Source organism: Leuresthes tenuis, unplaced genomic scaffold (assembly GCF_036924035.1).
Source record: "Leuresthes tenuis unplaced genomic scaffold, fLeuTen1.0.hap1 SCAF_4, whole genome shotgun sequence".
NCBI classification, from domain to species: domain Eukaryota; kingdom Metazoa; phylum Chordata; class Actinopteri; order Atheriniformes; family Atherinopsidae; genus Leuresthes; species Leuresthes tenuis.
This window is the reverse complement of record NW_027325358.1, coordinates 22,420,190-22,437,590: the sequence shown is the minus strand read 5'-3', so window position 1 is coordinate 22,437,590 and position 17,401 is coordinate 22,420,190. Positions and strand designations below refer to the sequence as shown.

The following is a 17,401-nucleotide window of genomic DNA, read 5'->3' as shown; positions in this document are numbered from 1 at the left end:
AGCTTTCATCTCCTAACCAACCGACTAACACTTTCATCCGATCATCCACAGTCCATGACTGCCTCTCTTTAACCCACTGCGACCTTGTTTTCTTCTGTTTAGTTGTCAGTGATGGTGTATGTTTGCCTTCTCTGAATGCAAATCCCATTTCCTTCACATTCACTCCTGGATCTGCCTGTTTGTTGTTGCTCGCTTCCTGTTGTGCGTTTTTCTCTCTATAATGGAAGCATTTTGCTTTGACATCTTTCTTGGTCGACCTGTATGTTTCACTTTTATTAAACTTCTTGTTGGTGCTTAATCCAAATAAAGAAATCTAATTTAAACACAGCTGACTGTGAACTATCATCTACTACTACAACTACTATCATCTTCTGCCACAATCAGATTTAATCACCTTCTTTTAGGAGTTTTATAATCCTTTCCATTGTTTTAACAGACAGCTCTTATTGGGACCATGTTTCCTGCCAATCAGCCAGGTCTAATAGCTTGTTAACATCTGCTGGACTTAGTTAGACTCATGCAGGTATTTACTTAATCTGAAAAAAAAATCATTTTTAGGTTTCTTTTGCAAAGCCAGAATGTTCAGCTGTTGAAAAAGTTTGGGTCATATCTGTGATAATGACTGAATGAACGCCTTCCAGGAGTGGATTCCATATTCTTTCCAGGGGTTGCAGTCACTTATTTGCACTCTGTCTCTGTCTCTGTCTCAGTGTGACCTATATAGTCTGCTGAATATTTTCTGAATGGACTGCTGAAAGCAAATGAATACTTGATGAGGGCAGATGCACGTCCCTCTCTTCTATCCTTTTTTCTAACGACCAACAAGCTTCTTCTGAAGTGTGACGTTGAATTGGCCTTGTCTTCAGAATTTAAAAACCTAGAATTAGTCATTTTAAACGGAATTGTCTTTTAATAACAAAAGTACAGCGTGTAATGGTATTTCTCTAAGTATTAAATGTATAGGACAGTATCTTTATATCATGTGGCTCTGCATGTCTTCTAGTGTTTTGCAGTGCGCTCTTTGGGTTGGGTGGAGATGGCTGAAGAGGACTTGGCTCCTGGAAAGAGCAGCGTCGCTGTCAACAACTGCATCAGACAACTGTCATACTGCAAGAATGACATTCGGGACACTGTTGGTATCTGGGGAGAGGTGAGGAAGATGGAGTAGAATTATATTATCTATGTAAATGGGTCGTGTTTTTGTTTTGGATGTAAAAGCAAAGGTAGCAAATTCATAGCTTTTGAAGTAGGGTTTGGAAGGGAGGGTGTTGAAAGCCAAGTAATTAAATTAACAAAGATTAGTGTGGAGGAAAGTAAAGAGCAGCACAAGTAAGCGGCAGTCCTCTGAAATCTATGTCGAGAGATGGAGGGGGGAGGAGGAGGAGAGGAAAATGGAGCAATGTTAGAAAGTCTTTTCCTCTCTGCAGTGGTTTTACCTAATGTGAAGTGACAGGACACAGAGGAAAAGAGCTCCATCCTTCTTTCAATAACCTTTCATCGTCCTCCCACTCGTTTTAGGGTTTTATTTATTTAGAGGCCTTCAAAGCCAGAGAACACACATGGACACACACATAGACTGTCTCCAACACCAAATGTAGACCCATGCAGAAGGCAAAAATACTTCCTAAGTAGGGGAAGAAAGTTTCTGACCCGACCACTTTTATTACGACATCTCTAGATGCAGGAAATAAGGGTTGCATGTTTTTTGTGATGAGATCTGAAGGATTTGTGTGTGTGTGTGTGTGTTGCCTAGGGGAAGGACATGTACCTGGTGCTGGAGAATAATATGTTGAACCTCGTCGACCCCATGGACCGCAGTGTGCTTCACTCTCAGCCAATTGCAAGTATCCGGGTCTGGGGCGTTGGCCGGGACAATGGCAGGTTAGTTGTAGCTGCAGCCACCCTCTGCTTTCTCTCATCGTCACCATTAATCCTTTGTGTGTAAAATGTCAGCTTGTGATAATGACAGAGAGTTCATACTGTGGTCTCAATCACCTTTCATGTGTTGTTTAAATGTATGTTTTTGAATACTTAAACTGACTTATGAGCAAATTGCGATTCTCTCACCAGTACTTGGGAAAAGGTTATGGTTGCAAATGAGGGCAAGCAGACAGATGGTAGTGTGACAAGGAAGGGAGAGGAGGCGATGAGTGATGAGGAAAACATGCTAATGCAAGATTAATTAATCAAGGAAGAAGATGAGCGATGAAAACAATGGCATTTAATGTCTTTCACCAGAAATCCCCACTTGACTCATTGTAGCACACTTCACTGAAGGTTGAGACGACAGTCCAAATAAAGGGTGCCGTGGTCCTGCTTCACGACCATTAGAGGGAGCTGTGCACTGTTCCAAACTCAGGAAAAATACTCAATATAGCTTATAAACCACAGTGGAGGGATGTGGGCCACAGTGGTTGGTAGTTTCTGTACAATCTGAGCTGACACATGCCTGCACTCACTCACGCACACACAAGCACGACACTCACTCAGGAGGGGAGATGAGGCTTGAATCTCTTGGAATATGCAGAAATGCAGAGCTTGTATGGCTCGGCATCTCTCCCTTCTCTCATTTACACCCAAAGTCATGCAGGCTTAGATGTTTAATTGGAAAAAAAAGCAAAAATATGCCTGTCGTATGAAATAAAAGCATGTTTCCTGCACTTAACTTGTTGTTTTGTTGTTAATGTCTACATATAACAGTGTGTCTGAGCAGTGTGAATAATACCTTAGCTGCAGCAAAGGGAGGAGGCAAAGAGATGGTTGGAGGGAGGGGAGGAGAGGAGAGGAGAGGGGGATGAAGCTGCCAAAGGGGACGTATGGTTAGTTCTCTCTGGGTGTGGATCAGACAGGTTAAGGAGAGTGTACAAGCATGCAGTGTCACCAGGAATTGATGGTGTGAGTGTCTAAAGACGCTCCCATTCACAGGATTACCTGTCAAGATAGGAAAACAGACCGCTGTGAGTATATCTGGAATCAACATTTCTCTCTTTTGTTTTATCAGAAAGTAGAAACAACCACAGACTAGAGGTCTGTAGAAGTCTGTAGGAGATATATCTGAGCTGATGGCTTTTTCTTTTTCTTTAAACAGCTGATTTGAGGTGTGCATTTCAGGATTTTATAGGAACTCTGGTGAAGTTAAGGTTTAATGTGGTTGTGTGTTGGTTCACTTGTTTCTTTCTGTCATTTTCAACTCTTGTTTGAAAAAAGAAAAGGTTTTTGTTTTTAATGCCGTTGAAACTCCAAAATCATGAATTGTTCATCAGTTTCTCTGTATAATAGAAAATATGCAGCCAAATTTCCCTCTACAGTGTTTACTACACAGTGAAGCAATGCAAAGATGTGCGAAGACGTGGCACAGCCAGATTCCATCCTACATTTAATTTAAATGAATCTACTGGATGCTGTAAGATGTAGTATGGAAGCCTGGCTGGTGCAGTGATTTTCCCCTCTATCGCTCACTATCTGTCACACACACTCACACACTTTTATACCCTTGTGAAAAACTGTAGCGGTTGTGTCGGCACACAGACGGCACCCCAGTGTCTTCCCCTCTCTTCATGTGCCTCAAAACTCATTATCACCACAGAGAATACTGATTCCCACAGCAACCTTGACATTTTCAGGGATGTTGATGTGAAGATAAGGTTATATACGGAATGAGATCTCACTCCCAGCCCCCCCACCACCACCACTCTGCACCTTTATTCCTCTCTTTCTTTTGACTTTAATCTATTCTCCTCTGTTTTTTTCCTGTCCCTGTCTTGATGCTTTTATCTTGGTCTCGTATAAGTTTCATGATACTGTTTAATGTTCGCTTTGTAAATTCCTTTTAATGTGGCTTTTAGAAACTCAACCAGTTTCTTTTGTTTGAAAACGCATCCCATCAACACCCCGTGGCACCCTGTCAGAATTCTGTCACTAACTTTTCAGTGATTGTCTCCTTATATTTTTCAGTTATTTAAACTTCTGTTGAAGTTGAGTTACACTCTGAGCTCTTAAACCTACACATGCAGGCACAAACTTTTATTTTTTTATTTTTTTTAAAAGAAGAAGAAGATAAATATGTCAATATTAAATATGTCAAAGTCAAGTTTAATTATGTACATGTCTGAATGGCTCTCTTCACAACCTCTGCCTCTTGTTTCACTGCAGAGGGCTGGTTAAATGGATTTCTTTTTTCTTTTCCTCTACTAACTGTCCTCCTTTCTTCCCATGCCTCCTTGGACACAGAGAGAGGTAAAAACATTCCTTCCACTCGATGAACCTCCTACAGTGTTTCTGTCATTCCTTATTGTTTAATTTCCTCTGTCTCATTCTTCTCATCTTCAAAGAGGGCCTTAAATAAATGTATCTTTGTGCGCACAGCTACAGAAATGTTGGGAATGAAGGTGACCCTTCTCTGTCTACAAGCTGTTTTTTTATATATTTTTTTAGATTTAAGTGTGCATGCACACACATACACATCCATGGACACAGGCATATTTGGAGAAGACTGTCCTGTCTTGGATCAGAAGTCTTGTCAACCCTCAGGCTTATGTTTCCTATTGCCTAGCCCAGCATATTGAAGCACAGTGCCTGAAGGAAGATATTTAGATTGGTTTATGTTCATTTCTGAGCAACTTAAATCCCAAGTGTATTCGCTGCCTTGGCTTAACTTAATGCAGCAATATCTCTGCTTCAGATTATTCTGCATTTTCATCATTTTCTGTGCTCGTGTCCTTTTCCTCCTTTTATTCTTTCTGTTTGGCAGAGTTAGATTGTTTTCAGCTCCAGTGGGCTCAGGAGGAAGTTCTGTCCCGCTGTCATTCTATTCAATTCCCTCTTGCACCACGCCGCTCTATTGATCTCAGGGGTCCATCGACTTGTCTTTGCGTGTGTGTGTGTGTGTGTGTATATTCATCACGCTAATAAAGGTAATTTCATCTCTCATCTGTCCTCAAGACCTGTCGGTTTCGAAAGTGGACACGCACGCCTCATGACTATAAAAGATTGCTTCATCATTTATTTTTCTTGTCTCCAAATATCACCAAAACCAGCCCAACAAATTCTTTATCTTGGTAAACGTGATATATTCTGTGTTTTTTCCATCTACTTAGGGACTTTGCATATGTGGCGCGGGATAAAAACACCAGGATCCTGAAATGTCATGTGTTCCGCTGTGACACACCAGCCAAAGCCATTGCCACCAGCCTGCATGAGATCTGCTCTCGGGTGAGTTGTTCGGGTTTTGCTTTCGTAAAAACACTCCAGCATGTTTGCAGAACGTTTCCCTGCCACTCGACAGGAGAGGCTGAGAAACAATACCGTTTTGTGCTGAAGGACTTCAAGTACACCCTGTTTGTAAAAGGAAAAAATCCTCATTTACGTATTCAAGAACACCTTCTTTCGCCGTGTCTGAGAAATGAAACATTCACCCACGATATTAAAATGACCAGCTTCTGGAGTGCTTTGCTTCATCGGATTTTCCATCCCACAGTCTGGTCATCCATTTTAATCTTCTCACAAAGTATCTGCAGTCCTCTTTGTTTTCTCTCAAAAACAGTTATCAAGAAGCTTTTTCTACACTGCATGTATGAATACAGATTAGTGTTGGAACTGTGCTTGCACCTAGCTTTTATTGAATCTGCTGTAAATGCAGAATTAATAGACTTTCTGTCTGTCCCAGTAAATCACATTTATAGCGTTAGAACTTTGATTCGGCGCTGGCAGAGATCTTTAAATGTTTTTTTTTTTTTTTTGTCATTTTTATAGGCTCGTAATTTGGTGCTGAATTCAATTCAAGGTAGAATTAAAGTTAAACTGAGGGAAGAACAGCCCCACCTTCTACAGCTGAACGGCAAACTTGTCATACAAAAGCATGAAATAAAAAAGGTGGAGAATTGGCCACGGTGTTGTTCAGGAAGATGCAGTTTTGCTGTGACAAACACGTGATGTCACTGTGGTGTTTCCAGGCCTGTGAGAGTGGTTGGTATAAATGACTTTAGTCTGTTTGTTCTGTTCGGTGTCTCTGTGTGAGTTGCACTGCAGGAAAAACTTTTATTGCGCTTTAGAGAGAACAGTGTGTTTTGGTTTATCGATGTGTGTGTATGTCGGTGCTCCACAGGTGAAATTGGTTGACAGTATCCAGGGTGAAGCTGCTCTTGGATTCCCTGAGCTCTTTTGCATAATCGTTTCTATCTCGCTGCCACATTTTCTTGCACACATTTCTTTCTTTGCTCTTTCACTCTCCTCCCCTGTATCTCTACCACACTATATCAATTCTGCTTGTTTTTTACACTCCATTTCTGCTTATTCTACATGTCCTTCTGCTTCCCTTCATCTTTCTTTCTTTCTTTCTTTCCTCCAGATAATGACTGAGCGAAAGAATGCCAAAGCAATGGCAGGAGGTTCTCTGCAGGACAGGATGCAGGCAGGACTGGATCTTCCTTTACAAGGTAGGTTTAATACATGTGCATATATCAACCCACTGCATGTGTGTGAATGTGACAAGACATCTGAAATAATAGATGCGATAGCGACTCAAAAAACTGTTGCAGTCTGTTCATTGCAGCAATTTGGGAACACCAGGGCAGAAGCCACTTTGGAGTCTTAACACAATTTTAAAGATTGACATTAACTGACATTTAGGTATAAAGAAACTACTTAGATTTACCCTCTAGCGCTTTTCCTCAAAGCAAAGCTGTGAACAGAAGTTTGACATATTTGCTTCTTTTTAAAACTTTTACATAAAGATACTTTTCTTCAATGCTATATTTGCACTTTCCAGCCATCTTCCTCAGCTTGGTCCATTGCTCAAATGGTCATTACCTACAGATGTTGCTATTTGCAGTTGAAAGATTTAGGGGCGTATGAGCTGGTTCAACAACATATCTTTAGCTGCTGCTCATCCACTCGCCTTTCCACGATCAGATTTACAGAGAAGACGTGGAGGGAGTTCTTGTAGCTTTTGATTTGCCTGACAGATGAGGGAAGCAGCCAGCGAAGACATGCTGGTGGCAAATAGACTTTCTTTTATTGTCTTAAGACAATGTAGGAGAGCAGTGTTAAAGGGATTGATAGCCTTGAGACATGCATATATATTTAGAAAAATAGCTGCTTTGGAGAAGAGGACTTTGATGAATATGTTTGACTAAGATTGGTTTTCTGTGTTAACAGCCATCCTTTACTGCCATTAGTCATTATTTTCCGTCCTGTTGGCTGTCATAGTGAAAGATTACTGGCTGAGGAGACCTGGGTCATTTATATGCATACAATGGCTTTTTTAAAGTCAAGTAGCTGCTGTTACTAAACCACACAAACATGATATGCAGAGATTCTATTCCATTCTATTCTTTCAAATCAAAGTTTTTACTTATCAGGACTCGGGCTGGGATATCAAACGTTTTCGATACCGGTACCAATACCGATACCTTCACTTCGATACCGGTTCCTGAGCGATACTTTTTTCGATACCAATTTTATAATATAAATTCTAACAAAAAGAAAATGACATTACACATAACAGTACAAATCTTCAGTTTTATTTTTCAGCTGTATTTCAGTATTTTCCAATCCAGTGCAAAACAGTTGCAAACAGGTGACAGGTTGGTGTCTAATACTATCCTACATACTGAGGATACTTTTTACTTAGCAGTTGTTGTTTTTTTAAGAAAAGTCAACATGTCTGCTTTCTGCACTGATTAAGTTGCAGTAACATTGAGATTACTGCCGGATTTCGCTGAATGTTAATTTACCTGTTAAAATGCCACATACTGTGCCATCCTTGGTACTCTTAGATGAAGCCGAGTCCAGTGGTGGAGATTTTGAGTTTTGCCGCACAGGCTCTGTAGCGTCCACAGGCTGACTTGAATGCTGAGAGGAGGATGGTTGCGGTCCGACCTTCTTGCAGTCAAACACGGAGCAAATGCTCGTAAATTGATTCTGTGCACGGTCAAATAATTAATTAAATTAGTCGTGTTGCTGGCCTTAGCAGCGATGACTTTTTGGCATATATTGCATCGCGCAATATTGGCATCAATCTTGGTGAAATGGAGCCACGCTTTTGACCTCGATGGCATTGTTTAACCGGTTCGACGACTTTCACACAGCTACAGTTCCCAATGCAAATGCACATGAACCCTGTCTGTGGGCGTAACCACATTTTCCTGCATGCAGCAAAATGTAACGTTAATACGGCCAGTCGAGGGTAGCATGAACAGTTCTTGATCACGTTATTAACCTCTGGGTACCGAAACTTGGCACCGAAAGACGAGGCATGCTTTGATACTCGGTACTACCGAAGTATTTCGGTCAGTGCCTTAAAAGAACCGAAGTTTGTTACCCAGCCCTAATCAGGTCACAATTAAGATATCTGGTCCTTACTAGTTCTTAAAATATGGTAAAACAGCCTTAGACAAACAGCACATGACATGGTGCATTATTTATTTCACAAAAGCGATGTCAAAATGCAAAAGTTGTGAAAAAATTGATACAGCCTTACTACTTATACAGGAATTATGAGGGAAAGTAGCATTTACTGGCAAATGTGACCACCTCTAATAAAGAAAATGTGGATCAGCAATGATCGCATGGAAGGTTATAAGGACATTTCTTAACATTTTGTAGTAATTTTACTGTGAGAAAGATAATCCGCAAGTGGAAAACACAAACAGTTGCCAGTCTTCAAAACAGGGGATGTCCCAGAAAGTTCACTCCATGATCAGACCATGCAATGATCAGAAAAACGGCAACAAAAAAAAAACCGAGCTACATCTCAGACTCTACAGGCCTCAGTTAGCATGTTTCATGACGGCACAATTAGAAAAGGCCGAATAAGTATGGCTTGTTTGGAAAGGCTATAATATAAGGAGAAAGCCTTTTTTCTCTAGAAATAACATGAAATAACACAGCTGTAAGAATAACACAGCTTAGATTTATAAAGCTGCATCTGAACAAACCACAAGATTTCTGGAAAACTGTCCTTTGGGCAGAGGAGACCAAACCAAACACGCCAACACAATCACCTCATACCAACTGTCAAACACGATGGTGATGATTTGTGCTTGTTTTGCAGCCACAGGCCCTGGACACACTATAGTCATTGAGCTGACCATGAACTCCTCTGTATACCAAAGTGTTCTGGAGTCAAATGTGAGGCCATCTGTCGTAGACCTAAAGCTTGGCTAATATTAGGGCATACAACAGGACATTTATTTCAAGAGCAGCAGTATTTCTACCACAGAACAGCTAAGAAAGAAAAGAATCAAGGTCAAAGTCCAGACCTCAGCCTGATTGAATGTCCGGTGGGGCTTTTAGGAGAGGTATCTGCAAAGTTTCTTCGGTTCCTTTAGGTTGCTGCTTCTGCTGTTTCAGTTTTCTCACGATATATGTGCAGTAATGTGATGCACTTTGTTTTGTCATTGCTTGTGCAGCTGTTAAGTTTTTGTTGAATCTTTCTCTGCAGAATTCCCCACACCAAAGACAGAGCTGGTTCAGAAATTTCATGTGCTCTATCTTGGGATGTTGCCTGTGGTCAGACCAATAGGTTGGTATAACCCCCCCCCTCGCACATGCACGCTATAGAGATCAAAGTACCCTGTTAATTGTTTGTTTGAAATGGTCTCTTTGTCAGGCATGGATATACTGAATGGAGCCATAGACAATCTGATTGGTTCTTCCAACAAAGAGGACTGGACTCCAGTGGCCCTTAATGTGGCAGATGCCACTGTCACCATCAGCAAAGATGAGGTCTGACACACGCATCTGCTGCTGCCAAACCAAACCCCCAGCCTTCCCCTGGTTGTCTCTTCTCCCCTTTTTCAGCCTTCTGCAGCCTGAATGTTTACCTGTGCTGGAATTTGACAGATTTCAGTTCTTGGCTGAGACTGAAATTTTTCACTATAGCCTCGCTAACATGATTAAAGATGGCAGAGTAACAGAAAGCCAGTTCAGGTTGTTTTATCAGCTTATTTAGAAGGCCTACTCTGTGTTGCCACAGAGTCTGAGCTAAACAGATTACTGTTACAAAAGGTCTAAGTGTTCTCTCAGTGATTGTTTCTCCCTTTTTTGTGCCATTTTTCTCCAACAGATGATTCTTTATTACATCTTGTGAAGAAGAGTGCAGTTTGCCTGCAGTGTGCTCTCATAATTAACACAAAAGTTTAAAAGTGATTCATTGATCTATTACTACAGAATTGCTGAGAAACATCCTTTGCGCTGTACACTAAAAAAGACTTATTATTAACTTAAAAAAAAAAGACTTATTACTAATATTGGCAAGCTGCCGATCTGAGTAATGAGACTGAATTGCAGCTCTTTGACGACAGCAGCGCTCATGTTAAATAAATGTACAGTAAAGTCTTAACATTGCCCAACCATGTGGATGACATACAATTTCTTTTTTGTCCTCCTGTAGATAAATTGTAGATTTGCGCTTTCATAGTAAGGCACTTGCAGCCCAGCTGCTCCAGCTGTTTCACTGGCACAACTGAAGCAGCTGGGAGCTTTACTGGTCAGCTCCTCTGTCTGAGTGTGCTGCATGTAGCTACTAAAAAGCTTAATAAAGAAAAGTTAGTTGATTGTTCGCGTTTCTGTGATGTCTTTTATTTAGACGGATAAGGTTCATCAAATTTTCTTTTACATGGACGTACGTATTAATGAGCTTTTTAACAATCTTGCTCCCTAATGTGTGTGTGGCTAGGATGAAGAGGAAGTGCTGGTGGAGTGCCGCGTTCGTTTCCTGTCCTTCATGGGCGTTGGCCGTGACGTGCACACGTTTGCCTTTATCATGGATGCTGGCGGTCATCGTTTTGACTGTCATATCTTCTGGTGTGAGCCCAATGCTGGGAATGTGTCTGAGGCTGTGCAGGCGGCTTGTATGGTGAGTCCCAACCATTTAACGGCTTCAGTAAAACACACAAAACTCTGAAACTTTAAGCTTTAAATACGAAGATATCAATAGACTCATACATGTGTAAGGTGTTCAGTTAGTTGCAAAAATGTATGGAATACAAAAAGCACAGAAAACTGTGCAAACAGAAGATATTTGGGAGTAGAATAAGCTGAAGTTTGGTACCAGATGGGGTCCGTTGTCTCCTTCTATTGGTTTAGATGATCTCTTGTTCCACAGCCGAGTCCACTGCACACTCTTTAAAGCTTGCAGGGATGCATGCACATATAAACCTCACACACCTGGTTATCACATGTGGTGCTTTTAAGACTAGTAAATGCCATCAAAATACTGTTTATATGAAGTAATCAATTAGGCCTGTAGGCCTAGAATAATTAAAGGGAATACAAATAGGTGAATTAAATTTGGATTATTTTTATGAAGCGGTATGGTCATTAGTTTATTTTCTCGGCTTTAGAATTTTGTAATTGATTCAATGTCAGTGATGAAAAGGATCAACCCCTAATGATATCAAGGTAAATAAAGGTTTAATATTCTCCCATTCTGGTAAAGTTGTCCTGAAACACTTATCCATGCACCCACTCATCTTGACTGAGTGGCTCTGTTCTTTGAGGATATTTGGTTAGTGCAAAAACAGCTAACATGCTTCCTCATATTTGTTGCATTATGACAGTGATACATTTTTACATGGCATGTTTTACACGTCGCCTTTGTTTGTTCCAGTTTATGCTTTCTGGTTTCACCAACTTTTTATAATCACTTGCTGCTCAGCTTTGTCTGCCTTTGTTCCATCACCCAAAACATGACAGTAATGTTAGCACAACATTGGAGCTACGTGTTTGTTCTTCTTCTTCTGCTGCTTCTCCTTCTTCTTTTCGTGGTTCAGCGCAGTTGAATGTAACATAGTGAATGCAACTTTATTGTCCTGCTGAGACCAGAAAATCCCCATTAATTTACTGTATGCTACACTTTTGTGAAGGCTTTAAACTTCATGATTACGTTTAGTCACTGAGGCAAATCTGCACAGTGATGCATCTTAGAAATGACAAATTTCCACACCTCTAATCAGACCACAGCCTGATGTTTTAACGACCTGATTCAAATTCGATAATTAATATTTTACAGCTTTTTGTAACGGTATGTCCAGTTGTTCTCCCAAAAAAAAACTTTTCCACACGGTCCATAAAAACATTGTTCCCTTTTAGATTGTTCCTCCCTGGACTCGGCGTAGTCCATTTTAACCTTTGAAATTCTAAAAACCTCCAGAACACAGTTTGCACTGCTTACTCATGAATGCACACAGGACGCTGAGAGGGCTTGCTGCAGCCACTTATTTATTTATTAGATTTTCTTTGGGCTTTAGTCTTTGGACATTTAAAGTAATGCATGCAAATATCATATGCTCATTTTCAGGCTTTCACTTCTCAACGGGCGTACGTACAGCTCTGTGTGTACATGGCAGAAAAGGCATATTCAGCAGAGACTCTGGAACTCTTTATAGTTTCAAATGAGGTGTCAAACAAAGGCTCTGGCTGTATTTTGAGATCTTCATTTCAGGAATGTTTACATGCCCACAACCTTTTTCAGAGAGTTCGTGAAAAGTTAGTCACAACGTTTGGCTAATTTCATATGATGCAACAGCAGTATGTGAGAATATATTAAAGAAAGGATTGCTTTTTGGGTGATTTTTGTCAGGAAAATTGAAATCTTGAAGCCTTTATATTTTTTTATTTATTGTTGTTGGTGCTGTCTCCTTTTTGTAAACTATTTTGTATCTCAAGAATCTTAGCTTTCCAACAGCTTTAGCTTTTCTTTATCATTGCTGTCCACATCTGACAGACAATGGCAGCTATGTGGAGTCCTTCTCCCTGCCTATAGTTAGGTTTGGTTTTTACGGTTGGAGTGTTTTCATGTCCAGGTTGCAGTGGAACCCTCTGACATGCATCAAAATTCAGAGAAGCCAACTTGAGCTCAAATACAGTGAAGCTTCAATCGTTTCTGAAAGTGGATGTCCTTCCCCATTACCCACAATAACAGAGTTTCTGCTTAAATGTAAAGTTTAGATTTCAAGCAGCATTATTTGCCTCGTGAATGAAACCTTTTTAATGAGGTGCTTTGAAATGCACCTTATATAGCCTTAACAGATAACTTCTGTTGAACGCCTGTATAGAGTTTACATTTTAACATCCTTAACTATTATTTAATATATTCTTTAGGCTGTAGTGTTTGTGCCACATTGCAGCCCAGCAGTGGAGGTTGTGTACGTTCCTTTGCTCCTCTCTGCAGTGTGACTTATGGGATTAGTTGACTCCAGGCCTGGCTATTGACCACACATCTGAACTTTGGATATACGGTCACAAGCACACACACAACGCATACACACAAGCTAAGGCTGATTGACGGTGACATGTATCATCAGTCATTACTATTGATCCCAGCCAGCATCCTGCACCAGTCCAACTTCCCTCTCTCCTTCTCCCACTCGCACCCCTCAACAGTTGTATACTCAGCAGCTGTAACTCTCTGTTATTTACAGTATGTCTCTCTGTTCTGCCATCCCTCCCTCCCCCTCTCTGTCTCTCAGCTGCGGTATCAGAAGTGTTTGGTGGCTCGACCGCCCAGCCAGAAGGCCTGCGGCTCATCGCCTCCCGGTGACTCCGTTTCCCGTCGGGTCTCGACCAGCGTGAAGCGAGGCGTCCTGTCTCTCATTGACACTCTCAAACAGAAGAGACCCGTTACAGAGCTGCCACAGTAACACCGACGAAACCGTACCAGCTCCCTACCACAGCTCCTCGTCACCATGGTAACTCGTTGCATCACCTCCAAAACCCATCACCGCCACAGACCCCCAGCAACCATGGAAAAAACGGCAAAGCCCAAGGGTTTGGGGAAATTTGCAACAACGTTCTTTTTGGGGAGCAAATTGGAATTTCACCTTAAGAGTTAATCGGCTCTTGAGCAGCAATTCAAGTCTGTTTCCTCCCAGTAACTGAGATGAGTTAAGACTCCGATCCCGCATAAAGAAGGAACAGCCAAGAGGAACACCTGAATGATTGTCAGAAAGATGATGGTGTACATAGAAGTAGCTCTCATCCCCCTCCGCACAGAGTAAGGAGAAGTAAAAACTGAAGAAGTAGGAAGTGCACCTTTATGCACAGCACGTGTGATGAGTGAGCTCATTGCTGCCTAAACTCTTGATCTCTCCATGCTCGTAGTGTATTGCGTCTGTGCCGCCAGCATGACCTTCCACACCAGGCCGCACTCCCTGTCATCACCTGGTTGTCCTGTTAGTCTGTAGTGGCTTATCCACCCCCCCGCCCCCGACCTCCTCCTGTCTGTCCTAAGTAGACTTTAAGTTAAAGACGAACGAAAGGCCAGAGGTAACGAAAGCCATCCTGTTCTGTTTCTGCGTTAACAATAAGTCATGAGCGGAAGAACAACGGAAGCTGCTACAGACTCGTGAGATTTGTCAGTCTACAACCTCTAACCTGTTCAACTCCTCCTGCATGAACGTTTAAATCTAAATGTGAACCATTCTAAACAATATCAATACACTGCTGCTGCTTTCAGAGACTGAAGGGATGAGAAATCACTGATTACTTCTCCTGTCTTCTTTGTCCTTTGCGTAAGAATCAGCCCTGGAGGGTCGGAACGAATGGTGACCTTTCACCCGAAACATCCTTCATAACCTTCCTGTGTTTACCTCTTGTTTTTCTTTATTTTATTGTTTTTCCTTTTGTTTTACTTTGAAAAACAACAGACGATAGCCATAACAGAGGAAGAGACACGATAATGAGCAGTGTTCACAGTAAGTCTCCTCTCTGCTAACCAGTCCTAGACCGCTGCCTCTCTAGCAGGAGACATCAGCATGATGCTGCTGCTGCTGCTCTTTGATACTCGTGCTGGAGGAAATTTGAATGATTATTCCTTTAAATCCCACCTCAGTATCAGTCATCCGAGACTTCATGTCCACTAATAAAAGGGGATTGCCTGGAGGAAGGGAAAGGAGAGGAATGTGTTGTTCTACCAGGGTTCAGTTGCTTTTTGTTTATATCTTAGAAAGAGGAAACCATTTTACCGTCGGCCTCAGTTGTTTAAGTGAATAAAAGCAAAGAAAGAGTAGTGTCGACTAAAACTAACAGGACTTTCCTGGGCTGCTATGTGGTTTTTCTCACTTGAATGCGCTTTCTCTGTATCTTTGAGTCAAGTTTGTTTGTTTTCACCAGTGCCATAAGTTCACTTGCTTTTGTTCTGTTGTGTGACGTTTCTCAGACAAATCTCAAATCTACACAACTAGCTCTGAATGATCACATATCTGTCAAGGTTGGATCTATGGTAATAACTAAGGAAATCCTTTATTCCACCTTTAGTTAAGAACACATTTCCCTCCGAGTATTGTTGATGGATGCAATTTATCACTGACCCTTTGTAACTGACTGTTTAAACTCCGATCACAGCCTGTCGAGCCCAGGTCTCGTTGAAATCTTGAGATGTTTAATGAAGTTTAAGACTAACGTTCGGAGACGTCCAGTCTGAGCCTAGACAGTGTTTGAGGATGACCTGAGGATTAGATGAATGCATCTATGCTGTGTGAGAAAGCTCGACAGGAGTCACAGCAGTAACTTGATAAGTTAAATTGCTACATATCTGCAGCCATATGAAGAAGTACATACAGCCCATGGAAACTGTTGACTTTTTACTGAGTATTTGAAGAAGCAGGTATTTGATATTCTTTGAAGTGATGTCTACAGAAAAAGGTGATAATACCCGAAGGAAAATCAGCTTTCTTTGGTGGCGTGGTGGTTAGCGCTGACACCTCACAGCAAGAAGCTGCCGGTTCGAATCTCGTCAGAGGCCACACTGTGTGGAGGTTGCATGTTCTGCCCCGTGCATGTGTGGGTTCTCTCTGGGTACTCCAGATTCCCACGGCCCAAAAACATGCATGATAGGTCAACTGGAGATTCTAAACTGACCAAAGGAGTAAGTGTTGGTTATTTGTCTTGTTGTAGCCTGTGATGGAATGGCGGCCTGTCCAGGGTTCACCTGCCCCTCCAGCCTCTCTGCAAACCTTAATGCCATGAAGCAAGTATGGAAAACGAGTGAATGAATTGATGTCTCATACCTGATTGGCAAAGAGAACATCAGAGCCTGTTGCCAGAGGTTTAAATAAAGTTGTAAAACTTAGTCACTGGGAAAACCGGATTCTAATTTGAATAGATTTGATGGGTGTAAACACCCCCACCCCCCTTGTATTTTTTTTATTATTTTTAATTTTTAATTTTTTCCAACTACCAAAACCTGTTATCAATGTAATTTTGTGACACTTCTTGCAGTATTAACCTAATTTGTGGTAATTAGATTAGTGCCGACCTGCTTAACATGCACTGTGTGGAAGACGAGTGAAGGAATGATTGAGAGAATATCAAATGTTTGCTTGTTCAAACCCGCTGGGGGAAAAAATCATCAATTCTCATGAGTTGTACTTGCTTGCGACCCGACTCTTGGTGCATCCCGCTCGCCGTCTCGAACCTTGTGAATGAAACGGACACACACTTGTTAAAGAAACTAGTTTTGTAATGGAGACTGTGACGAGAAAATTCTGTCACACCACCTTCTGTTTCACGAGGACGTTGAAATGTGAACGAGACGACAGAATCTGCGTGTGCAGAAATACCCATTCGATGTAACATTTGGCATTAATCGTTGTTATAAGCTATCTTTTCATGTTTGAATGTCTTTATTTTTCTCTTATTTCTTGTTATGAAATGCCTTTTTTTTAAAGAAAAAAAAATATTAGCAAATGGCCAAAGTGTAAAATACTTATATACTTTGTTGTAGATAAGAAGAGTAGGAGAGCAAATAATGAAAACAGTTGAGGCAATTGGAACTTTTCACAGTTGTCACTTAAGTTGATGCTGAATTTAACTGTGCAATTATCTATGCATTCTTTTGATCTGGAGAAAAAGGAAAGTCGTGGAAAGCCTCGCATGCCCGTGGATGGTTGAAAAAGAGACTGTATGTATTGAACAGAAATATTTTTTATTTTATTTATTCTATTTTATAAAGGTATATACTGAGTTTATTAGTTGGGGCAAGTAAAGTCTCTTGACGTCGTCATCGTCTCAGTCCCCGGTTGACTCTCAACACTACAACAAGCTCCGCTTTGCAGAAGAAGAAGAAAAAAGCAGATAGAGGAATATATATCTTCACCTTGTACAGTACTCACTTAGAGCTGGGAGTCCGCTGCTGCTCTGAGCAGACCGTAAAGAGGAGGAGGACGAAGATGAAGAAGATGGCAGCTGTGGACTACCAGCTTTCCGGTCAAACTCACATTTAAACAACAAAACACACACACACACACACACACACACACTCCATTTACTACAAATGGATGTGTTGGCTTCCATTTGCTGCTCACTGATTTGTACACTTTATCAATGTAACCAATTGTGAGAATAAACGGCATTATAAAATACATCACACGACTCTGTGTGTGTGTGTGTGTGTGTGTGT

General features: G+C 41.2%; 1 protein-coding gene across 2 annotated transcripts in view; it reads left to right on the top strand.

Moving 5' to 3' along the window:
* apbb2b (amyloid beta (A4) precursor protein-binding, family B, member 2b) overlaps positions 1-17,365 on the top strand; it is a 52,271-nt gene extending 34,906 nt beyond the window's left edge. For both annotated transcript variants that reach the window (XM_072383244.1, XM_072383243.1), the window contains 8 exons: positions 1,004-1,150; positions 1,754-1,881; positions 5,097-5,211; positions 6,347-6,434; positions 9,443-9,523; positions 9,611-9,726; positions 10,679-10,858; positions 13,473-17,365. In XM_072383244.1, the coding sequence (XP_072239345.1) occupies positions 1,004-1,150; positions 1,754-1,881; positions 5,097-5,211; positions 6,347-6,434; positions 9,443-9,523; positions 9,611-9,726; positions 10,679-10,858; positions 13,473-13,643 (1,026 nt within the window). In that variant the 3' untranslated portion in view covers positions 13,644-17,365. The remainder of the gene's footprint in view (positions 1-1,003; positions 1,151-1,753; positions 1,882-5,096; positions 5,212-6,346; positions 6,435-9,442; positions 9,524-9,610; positions 9,727-10,678; positions 10,859-13,472) is intronic.
* Positions 17,366-17,401: the final 36 nt, after the last annotated feature.